A 20,979-nucleotide genomic window follows, 5' to 3' on the forward strand; every position below is an offset into this window, starting at 1 on the left:
CTTTTATTGCAAAGCAGCAAAGGATGAATCTATATCCATTCTGCTCATGTTCTTACCAGTAGTCCAGGATCTGTGTGTGTTTGAGCTCAGCAGATTTTTGGGAAGCATTCCACGCTGTGGTTATGTTTCAGTTCTGAACTGCTTCAGCTAAAATGGATTAATTTCCTTGTCTCTGTATTTCTCTATGGCTTTCATGTAATTTTTGGTATAATGTTTACGGCACACTACAAATCCAAAAACACAATTCCAAGCAAAACAGTCTATGAAGAAAACCATTTCCGAGCAATTTCTACATTCAGTCACTGCAGTGATTTCTAAACCCACCCGGGCAGCCAGCCTTGAGGTCTGGGGTTGTCTTCCTCCCTGGTTGCTCACTTTGTGCAATGGGCCACGTCCGGACGTCCCTAATGATTTGTGGGAGATCCAGCAAAGTGTTTAAAGAGCTGTTTTAGAGCTATCTCACATGCCATCTGCATTTAGGATGTCTTTCCCAAGCTGGTGTTGCAAAACAGCTATTTAAATTCCTCCCGAAGATTCGTTTCCATGAAGCTCAGAAGAAAATAGCTGACTCAGGCAGCCAGGCACTGCAGCTTGTGAGGACTTCCATGGGACTTTGGAAGCAGCCAGATTTGCTGCTCAGTGCTCAGATGGGCTTAGTGTATGTCCTTCCAGCCCAGTAAGACCAGAGCAGTCAGCATCCCATAGCAGAAGATGAGGAGCCATGCCTCACATCAGCCCTATTTTTTGCCTGCATTCCCACTTGAATTCCTTGGATTTCTCTGTGTGAAGCTCTCCAACGTTTCCCTTTTCTTTTATGGCGAGTTTACTTCTGTTGTAAAGGTCAAACACAACCACCTCCAGCAAACAAAGATGTCCCCAAAAAACAAGAGAGGAGTTGATCCCAGCTGGGTGACTTCTCTGACGACTTCCCAGTGCCTTTCCCCACAGCCACGTGGTTTCATTGTGAACCACATCAGGACAATCTGCACCCACGTAACGCTGTTTTTATTGGCTCTGCTGGTCTTGTGGAGCTCGTCGTATGTTTCCAGAGATGTGTGTGTGTAAGACCTCAAGTGTGTGTTGTGTCTGTAGTGCTCAAAGGGGGATTTAGAACCCGATCCCCTCCACCTTGAGGGACATGGTCAGTGGGCACGGTGGGGTTGGGTTGGGGTTGGACTTGGGATCTTAGTGGTCTTTTCCAACCTTAATGATTCCTTGTTTCTATGGTTTTGACTGGTGGATTTTCTGTGCTTCCAAAACAGCATGTCTGCCCAGACGCTCGGGCTGTTCCTGGTGATTGGGGTAGACTTGAACCTTAGTGACAGAAAGGGATAAAAGAGATGTGAATAATTTCATTTTCGTTTTCAGGAGTGAACATGACATCTTATACTCTTCTCCTCCGAGAAAAATGCAAATAAAAATGAAACTGGAGCCAAGTGAAACCAGTTTGAGAGAGAAAGCCAAAGGGAAAGCACACGGAATTTCTGTGCTCTTCATGCTTGGAGCTGGTGGTTGTTGCTTTCTGGGGAATTTTGAGGTTTTTGATTAAATTGTGTGTAACCGTCAAGCCTATTTGAGTGTTTCCCACTCTCAGTCATAGCAAGAATAGAACATAGCCATGTCTGGGCTGGGCTGTAGTGCTCCCTGCACTGAGCAATAGCAATATACATCACTGAGTTATTGTTACGTGTGCCCGTACAGCATCAGAGCCCATACAACACGAGACATTACCTGGAGCACTCATCCTGCCAATCCATGTGTTAAAGTGCTTCCCAGGCTTTTGTGGGGTTGGGCAAGTTGATGCATCCCATAATCATGGCCTCCAAGAATCTCAGTTTCCCTCCTTCTCAATGGAGGATTACCGTGGGATTTTCAAGTGAAGGTGGGAGGGAGGAAAGGAGAAAGGTGTCCTTCCAACCCATAGAGCCAACTCTGCACATTCTCCATTTGCAGCCTGATCCAAAGCTCTTCTTTGAGGGGTGCCACAAATAAGTGGGATCTGGTGTCCCTGTGGGGGTGGAAGATCTCACAAAGTCCATTTTGGCAGCAAATCTCAATGCCTTGCAATGGCATTTGCTGACTAACTGCAGTCAGTTCCACCCAACCGGGTGAATTTCACAAGTGCTATTGGAGATGGAGCTCCTTACCTCTCCATATTTCCAGCAATTGCCTAAGCAAATCTGCATGCAACCACCAGGAGAATATAACCCTGTGCTGTCCTCTGGCTTTGGACACTCCAGACAAGCTGGAGTGGCTCTCAGTGGATGGGTGTAGCTCAAGGGATACGAGCAGATCTGATGGGACAGAGCAACTGTGTGTTAGACCACAGCTGTGCACATGTCTGGAGTTATTTTCCCCAGCCTTGTGCCTTCCAGCCTCTCTCCTTGTGAGCAAGCGATGTAGTCAAACTTGTAGGAATCCTGTAGTTCTGAGCACGTAGGCTGGTAATCACTGAGACAGCTGAAGCCTTAGATTTGTTTGCATAGGCTCCTACAGCAGAGCAAACATTTGTCAGATCTAAATTCTGTTGAAAGGTATCTCATTTTGTTAATTACAAAAAAAAAAAAAAAAAGAAAAAGTCATGGGAGAAACAATAGCGCAAATTCTACCATCCAATTTCCAATACCCTGACTGCCTTCTCTTGCACTTCCGTGGTTGCTCCATAGCTCTGGATGTCTCTTAGTTTCCACACTGACTGATGCCCAAATTCCCAGTCCCGCTGGACCCAGTGGAAGTTCTGAGTTAAACTGCCATGGAAAATAGTTCTTCAGCATTAAATGAACAGGCAGCAGGTAGGAAAACGGTGTGCTCTGGGATATTTTCTTGTAGCTGCAGAAATCCAGTTTGCCTTTCCATGGCCCAGAAAACCTCTGGGAACCTCTGGGATGCAGCAGGAACATCTTCTGTGGTGGAGCATGGAAGTGAGGAAGGCTACGTGGCTGTTTTTTTCTACAGAGCAAAGGGGTGACCGCCTGTCGGTTTTCCCTTGGGCCTCGTGTTGGGGTTTTTAGGAGTTCATCTGCTTGGGAAGAGGCTGATGCCGTCATCGCTGGGAAGACTGAAGAGATTTCTTTTCACCCAGACAGTTGAGCGAAACATTTGGGTGAGACAAACAGGGGAAATCAGTCTTCTACCACGACTGATCTGTCCTATTGCAACACTTCAGAATGAACACTGCCCAGGTGTGTAGGTGCCTCGGCTTGGCTTCTTGATCTTCAGGACTAACATCTCTCACGGGCCATCCATCCCATCCATGGACCCCAAAAGCCTTCAAGCCATGAACCCCTGCCCCAACCAACAGCTGCAGGTCATCCCCATTCTCGTGTCCATCATGTGCCTTTCTCCAAGCTCTCATCCCACTCCTTCCCAAGACCTCATCCCTGGAAACTCTTCCACCATGGTCATCCCCGTCCACCAGGCTTTGCAGTGCTCTGCAGACATAAAAGTTTGAGTTCTGGGCCCTTTCCTCCCTCCTTTGGCTTTTCATTCTGCAGCAGAGAGTCTTATTTCTTCTTGGCTTTTCTTCCTTGCTGGGGTGTTGGGAAGATAATAGCAGAGAACGAGTCTTTGCCGGAACGCTGGATTGTTGTCTCAACCCGAGGCTGCTGCCAAGTCACGGACACTGCTTCTTGTTTGCCATTCTCCTTCCTTCGCCTTTTAGTTCTTGCATTTTTTTTTCCCCTGACTCGTTTAACTCTGGTGTTTTCCATCCTGTGGTCAGGGACTGCAGAGATTTGGTTTGTGTTCGTGTTTGCTCTGCCCCAGCCGTGTGAATTTTGTCTTTCAGCTGTCCTTGTTGCCTTTGCTCTCCCTGTCTCATTGTTAAAGCCCCAAACTGAATAACCTTTCCCCTTCCGCATGGACTTGAGCGTGGATTTCTTTCCCTATCTCTGCAACTGTTACCATTTTGGTGCAATATTTGTAATCTAAATACGTGTGACCAAACACCCAAAGCTGAAAGTGCACCCAAACGGTTAACTGCTATGCTGAAGACAAGAGAAGAGCAAAACCACAATGAGGGAACGCTGAATTGCATCAGCAGTACTCCTGCACGTTGGAGCATGTGAGGGCTTAGTGCTCCATCAGAGGTACTGCTAGCTCTTATTTTGACATTCCCCTCTTAATAAGCGTTGCTCTTTATGCATTTTACAAAGCGGTTTGTATGATTGCGTCGCTGAGAGGAAACAAAGAAATGCCAGGAAAACTTTATGTGGAGGATCTGTACTCATAAAACGCTCACAGGCTCCAGCAGCAAACAGGAAAGCTTTCCCCATCTCCTTTTTTTTTTTTTTTTTTCTTCTTCTTTTTTTTTCTGTTTTGTTTTCATTCCCTGCCATTCAGTGAAGAAAACAGGTTGAATATCTCTGAAAACCGGATTTGATGGTTTGAGGCTAAACACAGATTCCTTCCCCTGCCATCGAGAATCTGTGTGTTCATCGTGCTGCAGCCAAGCACCAGCACTGAGCTTTGTGCTGGGAGCCAGTTGGCTTCCCAGTGTGGGACTGGAGCTCCTGTGGCTGCCTTAGAGCTCAGCGGAGGGGCAGCTCAGCTGACAGCTGGCTCTGGGGCTGGCTGAGCCACTGGTGGAGTTGTGGTCGGCCCCTCCCTGCACACTCAGGGAAGTTAATTAAATTACTATGGAAATTAAATGGCCCAAAGCTTCATCCTTTGGGTGACAAAAGCCCTTTGCTCTTCCTCCACTGTTCTGCTCACGTGTGTATGTGTTGCAAGCCATGATAATGTTGTCTTGACAGCCCATGTAGAAACGTGTGATGTCCAAGCTCAGTGGGAGGGTGCAAGATGCTCTAGCCACATCTGCTGGCAGGAATTTTCTCTCACTCCAGCTTTCTGGAGGAGGAACAAGAGGAAAGTTCCCTCTTTCTAAGCCCTCTTTCTGCAGCAGTGGCTGCATCTGAGAGCCCTAATCAAGCTGGGCAGATCACTGGAGATGGTTGGATGTAGAAGCCAAAGATAGGATGCAAAAGCAAAGGGGCTGCCCAAGTGTTTCTTCCATTAGTCTATTGGGTTTTATGGGAAGCTGCAGTCTTGGCAACAGGAAGCTTGTTGGGCCCTTGTCTCTCCAGCGAATCACTGGAGAACTCCTGACGTTGCTTCCCTATGTGATGTCCCACTGCTGGGCTGGGGCTGGCCAGCTCTTCCCTGGCAGAGTGTGGAAGCAAGAAGTATCTCACACAGAGACATAGGAGAGATATTCCTAGAAACCAAAACCGTGTTACCGTAGAATCCTAGAACCACAAAATGGTTAGGTGGAAGGGACCTTGAAGAATCACAGAACCAAAAAATCATTGAGTGGTTGGATTGGAAGGGATTTCAGTGGTGACAGAACTGAAGAACCATGGAATGGTTGGGTTGGGGGGACCTTAAAGATCATGGAACCGTAAAATGATGGAGTTGGAAGGGAATCTAGTGATCACAGAACCAAAGAACTGTGGAATATTTGGGTTGCAAGGGACCTTAAAGCCCCACCCCTGCAGTGGTGTGGGTGCTCTCCAACCAGCTTAGGCTGCCCAGGGCTCTATCCATGGCCGTGGACACCTCCGGGGATGGAGACATGGCATGAATTCAGCCGTTTTATGGATAAATATGGTTTCTAGTACCCTGCTCAGAAAAGATGTCCCTCATTCTTGTTGCTTTTGTACCAGTCCACACATAAAGAGTGTACTAACGTCTTCCTTTGACTTTTCAGGCGACAGCAGAGACTTCCTGGTGGGAACAAGTCCCAGCAGCACGCAGACCATCAGCAAGGTGGTACCAAACACAACAGAGATCACCAGAAGCTCTACCAAGGAGGTCAGGCCCCTCACTCCTCCGGTAGACCAGGCCACCACGGCTACAGCCAGAACCGGCGATGGCACCACAACCAGAAGCACTCGCCCAATGACAAAGAGACGCACAGGAGCACCAAAGAGACTGAGAATCTGAAAATCGAGGACACCTCCACTGGCACAGGGCACAGCCCCGTGGAGGCGCAGCGCAGTCCGGAGGCGGTGGAGAAGCAGTCCCAGCCGTACAGCCCAGAGGTGGAGACCAAGAGGAAGGACAGCATTCACGAGCGCGTTGGGGAAAGGCCCAAGATCAACTTGCTTCAGTCTTCCAAAGACAGGCTGCGGAGGAGACTAAAAGAAAAGGTATTATTTCTTAGGGGAACTTTGGCTTTCCCCTTCTCCATGAGCCTGGTGGTTGGCCGTGCTCCATGCAGAGGTGGGCTGGGCTCGGGAGACCTTTCCACGAGCGCACACAACTTCTCTTGATCTCCTGGTGTCACTGCTTGTCTTGAAGTGTCTTTGTGCTTCTTTGGGAGGCCCTTTATTGACACAGCATTAAGGCTCACTCAGTGAGGTTGCTCCTAAGGGGAGTTTTCCACGGTCAGGAACTCTTCCATCGCTTGCAAGGATGGGGCACTTAAGATACCACGTGGGCTCTCCCTCCTCAGTGGTGATCTCAGCAGACTGCCTCCAGTCTGCAGGGCTCATCCGCTCCCAAAGAGGTCTAAAAACGGCAATTTGTGTCTGGAATTAAAGAACTAGAGCCTAATACTGTGCTTTGCTGAATGTTTGGAGTCAGCTACTCTCAAGTTGATATCCATTTATCTCAGTAATGAATTGAAACTCCCTTATCTTTCCCCCTTCCTTCCAACAACCCAACAATAACAAAACCATTGCTTGCAAATGACGGAGGAGAAATCCTTTCTGGAAACAATATTCAGACTCAGATTTCTGAGGAATTTGGAGATGATATCTCCATTTGCCCCTGTGCAACTCAAATTCCTTCTCTTGAGATTCTCTTTTCAGACTGGAAAGTGCATTCACAGGGGTAACTCCAAAGAGATTTTCAAAATGTGCAGCAAAAATAACCTGAGCATATACAGTTCCATGGGAGTGCATGTTGGGAATGTACACCTTTGAGTGTATGTGCGTTTACTATTTATGTATGTGGCATAAGGGGGAGGAAGAGATTTTGTCCACTATTTTTATGTTATTTAAAGCAACGGGAGTAGAGCAGAGACTTTCGGAGTATTCACTTCAGTGCCTGTCTTGTGGATTTAGAATCCTGTAAGAAAGACTTCCTTTAGGCACCCACTTCTGGGTGTGTGCAGTCAACACAACTGCTTTGTCAGTTGGTGCTGGGGTTGTCCAAAAAATGGCTCCAGATTTACTCTGTGCAGTATATGTTAAGACTGAACTACAGGAGGAGAAGGGAGCAGACCAGAGCAGGCTGGATACATGGGGAGGGATGGACAAATGCTTGATTAAGTGTTCAGAATGCCAGTCTGAGCTGGGCATTCCAGTTTGGAGCCTTGAACACATCTCCCTGAGCTGATGAGGGAGAATCTGGGATTGAGTACTGGGCTAAATGAGGAAACAGCGCATTTATGGGTGGGGGCTCATACACTGCTTGCTTTCAGTGCTGAGGTGGGGATGCTCTGATTTTGTTGGGTCTGTCTGTATGTCTTCCCAACCCCTTTCCCCCTTTGCACTTTGTGGAAGGACAAGGGCTGACCTATCTGTTTTCTCCTTGTGTAACAGACGCCTTGTCTTTCCCTTTTCACGGACCAGGACGAAGTCACAGTGGAAACCACCCACCCTGAAAAGAACAAAATGGACAAATTAATTGAAATCCTTAACAGCATGCGTAACAACAGCAGTGACGTTGACTCCAAGCTGACCACCTTCATGGAGGAGGCTCAGAACTCCACCAACTCTGAGGAAATGCTTGGGGAGATAGTTAAAACCATCTACCAGAAAGCAGTGACAGACCGCAGCTTTGCTTCCACGGCTGCCAAGCTCTGTGACAAAATGGCCCTCTTCATGGTGGAAGGAACCAAGTTCCGGAGTCTGCTCCTCAACATGCTGCAGGTAAAGAGAAGGAGTGATCTAGTTAGATGCTTGCAGCTTCACCCCACTTGGTCCTGCTGTGCTTTTGGGCAGGAGCTGGGCTTTCACCAAATTCCTTTCCAGCCCACGTGATGGGAAGTGTTCCTCCAGTTTTGTTGGTGACAGTCCTTAATGGCTAGCTGTCATCTTCTGCCATCTCCACTGCCTTCTAAGTCTGTGGGCAGCAGCACCCACGTCAGCAGTGCTCACTGGGGATGTTTGGTTGTGCTTGTGTGTTTTTTTTTTCTTCTTTTTATTTTTTTGGAGATTAAAACTTGGTCTAGAAACGCATTTATTTTTGGCAACAGATTTCCACGTGGAAATGAGAGGAAAGCTGATAAGACTCTATTGTCTGTCAGGTTCAGGGCTCTGCTGCACTAGCAATCAGTCCTTTACCATGGCCAGGTCTTCCATCTCCCTCTGCCATCGTTTCCCTCTTGTACTGTAGTAGTTCTGGATCCTCCAGCCAGGGTGCTCTGCTGCTTTCTTCAGGTACCTTTGACACGTGCGTCGCAAAAACCAACTTGTATTTCTTCTTGTATCTCCCAATGTTTTTCCCTGAGCCCCTTGCTTTTGAGGCTTTGGCTGCTGGAAGGGCTGAGAATGAGGAGGGTGGGGGTGAAGTTGAGGGGATCCACGTAAGGGTGGACATGGGTACCAGAGCACACCATGGAGGGCAGGATGGCTCCTTCCCCACCCAGAACCCACAGTGTCATTGGAAAGGGATCTCCATGGCCAACATGGCTTGTATTTCCTAAGAGTGCAGTGAAGGAGGACTTCTTAAGTTCAGTTCTATGGCTGAGCAGCAAGTAACCAATATATTTGTCATTTTTTAAACATTAAGGGGTTTTAATGTTTGGTTATTAGGTCTTTTAGGCTAGGTCATTATCTGGTCTTGTGTCATGGTGATGCTTATCAACAAGGGAAACTGACAGAGAAGGAACAATAATGGAAACCCCTTCCAGCAGACCCAGCGAGCTGATGTGTGTTGCAGCACTGTGTGCAGTAATGAATGGATTCACATCCAGCTCATTGTGGCACGAGAGCAGGATAAATAATAGATCTCATTTCTCCAGAGTCCCTGAGTGCTTCCCAGGGGCACAGAACTCAGCTCGCCGTGCACAGGGTGCAGGGAGGGAGCACAGTGCCTGCTTTGAAGAGCTGCAGAGAAATCAAACAGAAATGAGAAAAGCACTTTGTTTTGGTAGTGAAGCATCGTGACATTCTGCAAACAGTTGGCTCTTTTCTTTTTCCAAGCAGAAGAATCAGTGCACCCACACAGATTTGAGGCATCCTCTGGTCAGCCCCAAATCAGTCTTTCTGTGGCACATTCGGGTTTGGAGATGGAACCTTGTCCAGGGAACAGAAGCTGTGAAACTGAGGAGTTGGCAGTGCTTAGAAAAACCCGCTATTGTTGAGCTCCAGCCGTGACCTCGCCACCATCGGACAGATGTTTTCCAACAGCTATTTCTAGATCATTTCCCATTAATTAAAAACCTCTAATAAAACATTTGCTCCGGGGCTGGATTTTTGTCTCTCCAGCACCTTTCAGACTAATCCAATCCCTGGACCTAAGGAGCTCACTGCACCAGGGTGTGATAAATCGGGATTGCGGTGCCGCTCTGAGCCACGCTCCCCCATATGGTGCTGGCAGATGCCTCTGTTTTGAAGGGCTGGGCAGGATGGACTTGTTTGTCCTTGTTTGTTAGGAGCAAAATGGCTGTGAATCTCCTCCCTGCTAACAGCTCCTCTGAAGAGCCCCTCCTGGCTGAGACAGGGCCAATGAATCTAGGGTGCCAGAGTCTAGTGGTGTCTGCTTTGATGTGAAACAAGAGGATGGATGTTGGTAATACCGTAGGTTACATTTTGTCCTCTCTGTGTGTTTTTGTACCAAATTCAAGCTTGCTGTTGAGTTTGGATTCTGGGAATCCACTGGGATGCTGTGGGGTGGGTGGCTGGGCAGCTTTGGGGAGATGCTGCTGACCCCAAGCTTGGCGCTGGGCCTGGTTTAGTTTGGAGTTTCCCCTCATTGGGTTTGCTTTGGATTTCTCCTCATTGCATTTGGCTTGGAATTCCTCTTCACTGGGTTCAGTTTGGAATTTCTCCTTGTTGTATTTGGTTTGGGATTTCTCCTCGTTGAGTTTGGTGTGGGATTTCTCCTTGTTGGGTTCAATTTGGGATTTCTCTTTGTCGAGTTCCATGTGGGATTTCTCCTCGTTGGGTATGTTTTGTTACCAGGAGTGATCTGGGGGTGTCTGAGCCCTTGTGATGGACACAGCTGAAGTGGGAACCTTGGGGGACAGTGGCATGGAAAATGTCTTGGTGGATAGATATGTGGTTTCTTTGCCCCTCTGTAGGTCCTTCTGTATTTAATAAATTGAAGGCTCCTGCGGGAGATTTTTGCTTGTCATAGCATCAGCCACTGGCTTCTGCTGGCCGTGGTGCTTTTCTCTTTGGTGGGGAGGTGTTGAGCAGTTTCCACAAACCCTCCACATGTAACATTAGTTGGAGTATTCCTCTGGTGAAATCTCCCTGCTCTTTATAGCTGAGATGTGTCTGCATCCGAGCTATGCAGAGCGGAGTATATTATTAGAGAGGACATCACTGGGGCTGTAATTTTACACTGCTCCCCTTAGCAACCCAGCCAACAACACATCAAACAGAAGGCTGATACTTAGGAGAAAAAAAAAAAACAAAAAAAAAAAATAGAAATGGAAGGTGCATCCCTGTACAGTGCCCAGCACAACCCATCACAAATGCACTCAGCCTGGGATGAAGCCTCTGCGCTCAGAGATACCTCAGAGCCAGGGGCCAGAAGGGCTATTGCTGTTGCACACCTTTCTGCATGCCCAGTTGCATTCCCCATTGCATACCCTACTGCTTACCAAACTGTATGCTCTTCTGCATGCACTTCTGCATGCTCTACCGCATACATGTTTACATTCCCTTACATACCAGTTGCATACCCTAATGCATACCCAATTATAAACCCCCTTGCGTATCCTTGCAGGGATTCTTCTGTGCTCTTCAGCCTTATACTTGTTCAAACACAGAATTTGACCTGAGAGGTTCTGGTTGCTTAACCTCCTGACACTCCAGTAAGAGCTGTTCCACGGTTCGGATTCTGTGCTTCTCTCTAGTTTCAAAACCTGAATTGAAATCCTGAGACTTTTGGCGTGACTCACACCGGTGTTTGTGTGAACTGTGCTGGACTGGGGATGTTCAAAGGGAGCACTTCTGGAGGGAGACAGCCAGGAAGGTGGCAAAGGCCGGTCTTGTCTTCTGTAAGACACGAGACTTTGCAGAAGAGTCAAATTGAGCTGGAATCACTTTTGTGTGGGAATGTTGTGGCGTTAGTACTGGAGAATCAACCGACAGCTGATGGTTGGATTTATGATCTTGAAGGTCTTTTCCGACCTGAATTGTTCTTATTGATTCCCTTTGATAAATCAGAATGCAAAGGGCAGTGCTTGCCATGCTGAGCACGGGGATGTGGGAAGAGTGAGCTGGGCCATGGCAGGGCTCAGCCCCCCTGTAAGCTCAGGATGTGGTTTGGGGTCCCACCATCTCCCAGGAGAGCATCCCCCCCAGGCTGGGCATGGAGCTTCCCCGTGCTCCTGGTGCATCAGGCATGGACGGATCCTGCAGCACTGAGCAGAGGCTCTGCTGGGCTCTAGGTGGAGACTGTGGACTGTGCAGCCTGCCCACAGCCTTCCTGCAAACCCAGCCAGATCCAGGCAACTGCTGCCTGCTGGGGAGCCCAGAGCTGCTCCCACTCACTGCTGGGGTGAGGATACTCAGGGCTGAGTGAGGTATCCCCACCCTGGGAAAAAAAAAAAATGTAGAAAAAAGCTTGGAAATCCATCCAAACGCAAAGAAATTCAGGGATTCTCCCAACATTAAGAACTCGTTGTGCCAGGCTGGATGGAGTCTTAAAAGCTGCTCTCATCTCACTGGTTTTGTTGGGGAGAGGACTCATTTTCTCTTAAAAGGCTCAAATCCATCCTCAGGACATGAGATGAGGTTTGCCAGCCCGGGGACTCAGCTGAGTTAATGCAGCAGCCTGCCAGGCCATCTGCTGCCACTGCCCTGCATCAATCCAGGTCAAACTGCTGCAGGATTGGGAAATCCCTGCTCCCATGTTGGCCCCCTCCATCAATAACCGTGGGGGCACGGAAAATGTGTTTGAGTGTAAGAGGTGGATCCAAGCTGCTGGCAATGTCTCTGTGCCCCCAGGACTGAGGTGTTTGGTGTGAGCCCCTGACAAAGCATCACCAGACCTGGGGACCACCCTTCAGCACCTCAAAGTGGGGTGAAGTGAGGGATTTCCCAGGGCTGGTTCCTGACCTATCAGCAGCAACCTCAGGGAGCAAGCGTGCAGTGCGCTCAGGTGAGGAGCAAGATGCACTGCATTATTTTTTTAATAAAGAAGGATGGAAGAAGTGTATGGAAAGATGCTGTCTGGCACTGCTGGAAACCCAGCACTGATATCACCTTTGGGCCAGGAGAACCAGTAAGTGAAATTGGAGACAGAGAGCTTGCAGTGTGTGTAGGGTATGGACGTGCTCACCTGTGTCATCTGGGTCCCACTGGACAATGTGTTGGCCAGGTGACCATCACCTGGGTCACACTAGAGGAGGATGTGTTGACCAACATCACCTGGGTACCAGTGGAGAACGTATCAGCTAATGTCATCCAGGTCCCACTGGAGGATGTGTCAGCCGGCGTCACCTGGGCCACACTGGAAAAGGATGTGTTGACCAGCATCATCTACTGGAGCAATTGGGAACAGATTAATTGATCTTTTTCATCCTTAAAAAGAAAAAAAAAAAAAAAAAAAAAAACAGCCAAGGAAAATATTTGCTATAACAGAAGTTCCCTGTTACAGATCCTTCGTAGGATCTATAAACATTAGCACACAAGGAAGACTTTCTGCAATCTTTTGTGTAAATAGAGCTGGATGGTGACATTCTTACTATGCTAGTACTTCACTTTGGGACCATGGGTGTTGGTCATTGCTCGTCCCCATCACGTGGATCCTCTGGCACTGTCACCAGCAGCAGTACTGTGGCCCATGCCCAGCAGACACTTGGCTGTGGGTGCAGAGAGGCAGGCAGAAAGCAGAGATAAGGCTGGAGGTGCCGGCATGATTGCTCAGCAGCGGCCAAGTGCTGGGCCAGAGCCATCGCTCCCCGTAGACTAAACAGTTGCAGCATTTTCTCCCATGACCAAAAGAATTTAGAAAAGGGTCCCGGCATGAAATGTTACACGAACTTTGGGTGCCACGAATATGTCTGGATGAGAGCTGTTAACCCCATCTCCTCCTCTTCCCTCCTTGGTCATGCTCTGGGCAGACAAAGGGAACACCTGTCCTCCTATGAATCTGGATGTCTGCCTGTGGGCTCCCAGGTCTTTCTGCAGTTTTTTTTTTATATTTGAAGGCCAAGAAAACGGCTGTTGTGTGTTCCTGCGGTTCTGACACAGGTCAGCCTGCTGGGTGAAGAGTTTCTTGGGATAAACAGAGCAGTTCAGAGACCTTGGATATCTTTGTTCTTAGACTGGCAAGGCTTTGGGGGCTTGTGATTAAGATCGGCTATCACAGTCAGGTCCAGGTTCATGGGAAACGCAAGGGCTTTATGCAGCAGTGGTAAACATGTTCTGAATCCAGCATTAGCCCAGAGAGGTGCCTCGGTAGGATGACGCTAAAAATTAAGTAACAAGGAGAGCAACTGGAGGAGGATGTGTTGGCCAACTTCACCTGGGTACCAGAGGAGGAAGACATGTTGGCCAACATCACCTGGGTGCCAGTGGATGACATGTTGGCTTCTGGAGGAGGACATATTTGCTAACATAGCCTGGGTGGCAGTGGAGGACACCTGATGAAGCAATCCGGGTGCCTAAAGTGCCTTCTTCTCTTTCATACATTTCCAGAGCAGCTGTGCTCTGAGCTTTACCCCACTTGAAGCTTCAAAAGAACTCCTCCATTAATAAGATATGAGGTTTGGAACTCTGCAGAGATGCTGATGTGTTATGGTAGAAATGAGATTTCCTACACCTCAGTTGTAGAATTTGCTGACCCTCAGGGCACTGTGTTTTCCAGCATGCGCACTCAGAGACTCATTAACAAAGATTTTTATACCAGGACAACCACTAAATGGTGTTTGCTGTTCCTTGTGGCCAGACTGGGCTACTCCGCCCTCGTAGCCACCTCAGAGCATCACTGAGAAAGTGCTCCAAGATCTGTCACAGCAACCAGATCAACAGGAACACTTTGCTGTTTGCTGATCCATTGCTCCGCTCCCCCTTGAGTGCTTTTAAACTTGTCCAATTAATAATTAACTGGGAACCTCAGGAGCATCACTGCAATCCGTCCTGAGGTCCCCAGATTGGGCAGGTGGTCCCAGGAGTAGGACCAGACAGATGCACAGAGTAGGGATGATGGAGCCAGCTCCACGTCCCCAGTTGTATCTTCTGCTGTTGCCAAAGTGACCAAAGCAACGGGGAAGAGGAAGATATGTGCTCTCCTGGTGCAGATCCAGCTCAAGGAAACACAGTGATGAAACCTGTGGGAGAACAGTGCCTCATAGCTGGGTGAAGGCCAGACCTGCGAGGCTGGGCACAGGGTGTCATCTGCAATTTACAAGGTTTATCTGCTTTAAATGTCAATAGCTCTTTTGTTGGAGTAATACTAATTGTTCTGATTTGCATGTCTCAGTCACACACCCCAAAGCACTGTGCAGAGGAAAATGAGCACATTGTTCCCAGGAAATCAGAGTGATGGAGGTGACAGAAGCCCACACAAGGCTGGAAAATATACCTCTAGCATCGAGAAGTTGGATCAATCCCCTGTGCCACCAAGGCTTTGTCAGGCTTTTCCTGACCTCCTCCTGCATGCATTAACCCTGCATCTGCCCCATCCCTCCTCCTGCCCTTATTATTACCTCAGCCCCTTCCCAAAGAGCCCTTCAGGGCTCCAACCTTTGCAGCACATTTCCAGTAACACCAAGTGTTCAGCACAGCTTTTCATGTCACACCGATCACCAGCACCTCACTGTTCTATATTTCTTTTTTTGCAGTATTTCTGACTCAGTATTTCCTCCCTCCTTGGCAGTGAGTAAACAGCAGAGCTGCCAGAGGAAGTGCCCGGTGTTTACCAAGCAACAAGCCCAAGTGCAGAGGATTTGTTTCCATCAGAAGGTGGTAGAACTGAAATTAACCCTCATTTTTATGCCATGGTGAAGTTTTGCCCTCTAACGCAGCCACTGTGCGTTGGTGGTGCACAGCTATTTGGGACCTGGCTTTAAAAAGTGTGGTCAAGTCCCCAGGGATGGCTTTGGGCTGCAGCTTTTGAAGTTGAGATCTGATGCTCGAAATACAGTGCTGCTCCTCTGCCTGCTGCTGACCACCAAAACAGAAGGGGTTCTGCTCCTCTCCTCGTGGTTGCTGCGGCTTCCTTCTGGTCCTAAGTGATCTCACGGAGCTTTGTTGACTGGGAGTTTGGAAAACGGCCTCAAGTTGTGCCAGGGGAGGTTAAGGTTGGATATTAGGAACAATTTCTTCTCCAAAGAGTGGCCAGGGATTGACTGCACAGGGAGGTGGGGAGTCCCCATCCCTGGAGTGTTCCAGAACTGTGGGGATCTGGCATGTGGGACATTGTCAGTGGCTATAGTGGGGTGAGATGGGGATCTTGGAGGTCTTTTCCAATCTTAGTGATTCTGTGATTCTATGGAAAGGGTGTGGAACAGGCTCCTCAGGGCAGTGGTCACTGCCACGAGCCACCAGTGCTCAGGGAGCACTGAGACCCCACTCTCAGACATTGGGTTTGGGTTTGGGTGGTGATGGGTGGAGACAGAGGTTGGATCCACAAACCCGATGGGTCTCTTCCAGTTGGGATATACCTGTTAATCACACAACAGCACTGCATGAGGTACATCCACGTGGAGAGATGAGGGCTTTGGTTGGGTGACATAAGAGCCCTACAGCATTTGCTGTTTCCAGTGCAGGCAGAAGCTCACAAGGAGGAAGGTCATCCCATAAATGCACTCGGATCAACAGGCTGGGGCACCCCCAAATTAGTAATACTCTGTGTGTTTAAAAATACAGCCAAACTGATGAGGGAGGACATGCTCGCTGCACTGACCTCACCACACAAGCATGGGGCAGGCCCATCCATGGTGTTTTTTTAATAGAGGCATTTCCAGAGCAAACAAAGTTCACGGGGCAGGGTAGTGGTGATGCCATTGAGATTCAGCACGGTTCTGAAGGTTTCCCTACCTCTTTTACCTCTCCCTACCTCTGAAAAAGGACACTTTTCCAAAGGACACTCTTTCTGGCCCTGGGGACTGCCCTCATCCTGCTCTGTGGTCCCCAGCTCAGATGCGAGGGATCACTCAGCTGCAGAATGGTTCTGGGACATGAGGAACGTGAGTGCTTCCATGTTAAATAAAGTTGTTCCGAGTTGCCTTGTCACTGAAATCATCCTCGTGCTTTCCTGGGCGCAGATGGACTCACATAAAAATGGGTTGCAGATAAACACGCTCCAGTGATGCAGCATGGATAGAGTTGAGGGAGGTCAGTCCCCATAAGGCCAGGGGGAAACATTCCCAATGAAGAAATGAAGATGAGCAGAATCAGGCTGGGTTTGTCTTTCTTGGGATGTCAGGCGTGCATTTCTCCATTTCTGGTTGGGTTTTTTTTTGTTCCACTCGAAAGCCAAGCGGGAACTCCAAGCCATTGGGTAACGCCGGGGTGATAACCTGAGCTGGCCAGTAACTCCTTCACCCCAGGACAACGGAAGGAAGAGCTCTGCAGACTCCTCTGGAGACTTCGAAACAGCCCAGCAGTGTTTGATTTCAATGCAGACACATTGGGAAATTGCCCAATAGAAACAGGCGTAGAGAGGAATGAGTCACCACTGTGTGGTTAAGCAGTGGTTCAGTGGTGTTACTAGGTTTTTTCCTGCATATGCAAATATTATTTTTTTTTCCTTTTGTAGTGAAATGTATAAATAGCTCCTTCTTTGGATCTCCCATGCATGGCTGGAGCCCTGTGAGCAGCTGAGCCTCTGTCTTAGCCAGTCAGTGTAAAAGGAGATGAAATGATACTAGCTTCTTTATTCAGTTTTGGAGTTAAGAGGTTGTGCAGCCAAACTGAGAATGCACTGTTGGGAATGAAATTGTCCTGCTCTTTGGTCTTCCCTTCTGGAGTGCCAACTGATTTTTAATACCAAGGCAGGGTCACTGTGGAGACAGACAAGTGGTACCACATGGGATGTCTTGCAGAGGCTGTGGCTCTGAGCAGCATACACTCCTGTGCCACCCATGTGGTGCTGGGGGCCTCCAGAAAGTGTTTTATTTGTTTTTCCACGTTCCTCCTTGCTCCTTGCCACACATCTCCATCATGCTCACCCCTTTTCAGGTCCTGCATTTGTGCAAAGCCTTTTTTCCTCCCTGCCTGGAGGAGCTACTTTGCTCCTGATGTTGCTCTGTAAATCATGGCACTCTCATACTCCTTGGGCCTGGCAACCATTGGCTCCAGGGCAGGGTCACCTTTCTCTATCAAGGCTGTGCTCCCTTTGTCTTCTGGACACATAATTTTGTGAGACCCCAGGGGGGTGCTGGGACACTGGATTTGGGATGGGTTGTGAGAATTGGGACTGGTTGGTGTCTACGGGTTGGACAAGTTGGGACATTGCTTGGTGTCTTTGTGTTGGGCAGATTGGGACACTGCTTGGTATCTGTGGGTTGAGCGAGCTGGGAGAGTGGTTGGTGTCTATGGGTTGGATGAGGTGGGACTCTACTTGATGTCTACAGGTTGAGCAAGCTTATCTGGACCACCACACTCAACGCAGCCAACAGCACCCATCATATTCCCCATATGTTAATGTTTGAGGTCCTTCTGCTTGCTGTTGTTCAGTGTTAGTTGTGCACTGGGATAAAATGCCCCATGTCCATCCGAGGGGAGGGGCAGGGCGGGGGAGGCCACCAGCACCATGAGCTGTGATATTGCAGATCTCGGTGTTGTTTCTATACTATCTGCTTTCTGGTGGCTTCACCGTGTTGAAATCCCAACCACTGTGCTCACATTGAGCAATCTCCCCACTGTTACCAAAGAGTCAGTCTGTCTGCCTTCCTCCCCCACCCTGAGTTTCCATTTCCTCCCAGTTCTCCATCCCGTCAGCTGTCGCCTCTTCCCAGCAGTGAGATTTTGCTAATGCAGCCCGTTGTCTCCATCTCTCTTGCAGAAGGATTTCACCATGCGGGAGGAGCTGCAGCAGCGGGACGTGGAGCGCTGGCTTGGCTTCATCACCTTCCTCTGTGAGGTCTTTGGCACCATGAGGAGCAGCACCGGGGAGCCCTTCCGAGTCCTTGTGTGCCCCATCTACACCTGCCTCAGGGAGGTAATGCCTTCAGAAGTTGTCCTCATCCAAGCAATTGAATTGCAGTGCCGGATTGCCCGTGATCTGTAGATGTTGTAGTGATGGGTTGGGCATGGTGGAGGTGGCTTAGGGTTGGATTCGATCTTACTGGTCTTTTCCAACCTTAACAGTTCTGTGTTTGCTCTGTTATTCCTGGAGATTCGCTTTCCCCAAATGAACGATTCTCACTCTAGCAGTATGGATGCCTCCAGGGGCACTTGGCTTTTTCTGTCCACTGTGATTTTGCTCATGAAAACCGCATGGTCCGTGCAAGACTTCTTTTTCAAAGGGTTGGCAAAGCCCCACAATTGGGACTGCAAGCCCAGTGTTTAGGTTGGCACATCTCACCATTGCCAAAATCCTCACCAGAGGAGCTATAAAAACTTCTAAAAGGCAGATGGATGCCCCATTCTTGAAAGTGCCCAAAGTCAGGTTGGATGGAGCCTTGGTGTGGGACAGCCAGCCTGCTGCAGGAGTTGCAACTGGATGATGTTCAAGGCCCCTTTGAACCCAACCATTCTATGGTTCTGTGCTTCTGTGTTCTTCAAGGATGCTTCCAACCCAACCGTTCAGTTGTTCTATGATTGGAGGCATTCATGCCAATGAGTGGATGAGGCAGACAGAAAGGAAAGAGAGAAGAGCAAGCTCCCTTACGCCATTACCCCCACACTGTCAGTCCAGTACTACTAGATCTTGAACAAGGGAAAGTGAGGGAGAGAAATCACTGGGAATGACTTTTAGCATGGAAAATTTTCTCTGAATGCAAACGCTTAATAAACATTTTGTCTTTGCAGTAGTACTGTGGGCAGAGTTCACAGACAGTGAGTGTAACAGTGAGAAATGGTTGGGGCATCACAGTGAGGCACAGATGTCTCGCAGAGGAGGTAGGAGAGGGATTCTAAGAACAGCAGAACTTCCCCAAATTCTCTTCCCACAGCACTATGTGTCACCTTATTGGGAAGAGCTCCTGTTCCTCCTGTTTCCCATTGCAGCCATGACACAACCCAGCCCTGTTTCTGCCAGAATTGTTCCCAACACACTCCTGTCTGCCCTTGCTGTGATGTCACCATTGCTCATGTCGTATTGGGGACACAGGGGCATGGTGGCACCCTAAAGACATGAGTTTCACATATTGCAGATATTTTTTGCTACAGAACAGCTCCATAAAAAGCTATTGCTAACTGTATCAAGATGTCATGCAGAAGCTTGTTTCTTAAACATTAATCTCTCTGTTCCCTAAGAGGACAGCTCTGTCCAAGCTGTTCCATTTCCTGGAGATGAAGACCTTGTAGCTCAGCTGATGTGGATGAGCTGTTCAGCTCTCCATCATGCCCCAAAGTGACTGGCCCATGACTACAGGGCTGGGACCTTGACTGTGTGGCAGCTCAGCACTAGGTTCTCATAGAGCCATAGTATCAGTTGGGTTGGAAAGGACTTCTATCCACCCATCCTCTGGTGATAAATCATTATCAGGCGCAAGGCAACATAAGATACAGTCTCTGCTCTGCCTATCCTTCCCTGCTTCTCTTGCTTTTTAGTTCCTCTCTTTATTTTTACTTTTTTTTTTCCCTTTTCCTTTATGGCTTTGGCAGACACTGCCAAAGGTCAGTGAGGGAGTGAGAAGAGGAAGGGGAAAGTTCCTGATGGCTACAGCAGGAATGTTTCTTCCCTTCCCCTGCAGAGCTTCCTCTCCAGCTCCTTGCCTTTCCCTTGATAAAAACTTAGTAACATCACAACTAATTACAGAGCCAGTGCAAAGTGAGGCGCCACCAGGATGAGAGCAGCGTGGGGACAGTAGGGATGAGAGCAGGTGTGCATCAGAGCAGAGGAAATTTGGGTCATAGCACTGGAGAAGGGAAGTAGGTCTCCCAGCCCCAAGGTTGGCACCTGAGGATTATGGGGAGAAGAGATTTTTAGAGAGAGCCCCTCTGACAGATGAGAACCAGAGAACGATGGCAGCTACCAAACACGGGGAGCTTGGGAAAATGAAGCTTTGAGCGCTTTTAGGGCATTGTCCTCACCACTGAGCTTTGTGTCCGCAGTGAAAGGGGTGTCCTGCTGTGGTCTCCCAACCCTGTGGTCGTGTGGTCCCAGCTTAATGCAGAACTGCCAAGGCAGTCTCTTTAAATCCCCATTGCCCTGAAGGATGACAGGCGGTAGTGCTGACATCCTCGCTGCTCCACAGCCTCTGTCCCATGCCCAATGTGGGGCACTCTGCTCCAGCAACAAGGGAACCAGCAACAGAAGGACTCTGGTTCCTGCAGCTCAACCACGTTTATTCTTCACTGCTGAGTCAGGAAAGTTTAGAGAATGGGTTAGGACTGGGGACCAGCAAGAACCATCAACAGGGATGTGTGTGGTTAACGAGTGCCCTGTGGCTGGTGCAGGCAGAGAGATGATAAGTAATGCTATATCCCAGCTGTTGTTAAATGTTTCTGAGCACTTCTGTCCCACTGAGGCTCATTTTGGGCTGGCTGCTCCTTACCCAGCTCTGTGCTGTATGGGATCAGCGTGGGATGAGCAGTGTCAAGAGGTTTGGATTCTTCCATATCTCTGTCCCATCCTCAATGGGATGTTGTTTGGGTGCCAACACAGGAGGTGCCTCTGGGCTGGGAGCTGCCACCTTGCTGCCAGCCCACTGCCAGCTGGGCTGCCTCCAGCTCAGAG

At 48.9% G+C, this 20,979-nt stretch overlaps 1 protein-coding gene across 1 annotated transcript in view; it reads left to right on the top strand.

The window, feature by feature from the left end:
* Positions 1–20,979, top strand: part of LOC128074335 (CBP80/20-dependent translation initiation factor) — a 41,820-nt gene that overhangs the window by 9,403 nt on the left and 11,438 nt on the right. The window contains exons 2-4 of the mRNA XM_052670100.1: positions 5,708–6,149; positions 7,578–7,877; positions 18,139–18,294. Coding sequence (XP_052526060.1) covers positions 7,620–7,877; positions 18,139–18,294 — 414 coding nt within the window. The 5' untranslated portion in view covers positions 5,708–6,149; positions 7,578–7,619. The remainder of the gene's footprint in view (positions 1–5,707; positions 6,150–7,577; positions 7,878–18,138; positions 18,295–20,979) is intronic.

Source organism: Tympanuchus pallidicinctus, unplaced genomic scaffold (genome assembly GCF_026119805.1).
Source record: "Tympanuchus pallidicinctus isolate F22 unplaced genomic scaffold, pur_lepc_1.0 scaffold9, whole genome shotgun sequence".
NCBI lineage: Eukaryota > Metazoa > Chordata > Aves > Galliformes > Phasianidae > Tympanuchus > Tympanuchus pallidicinctus.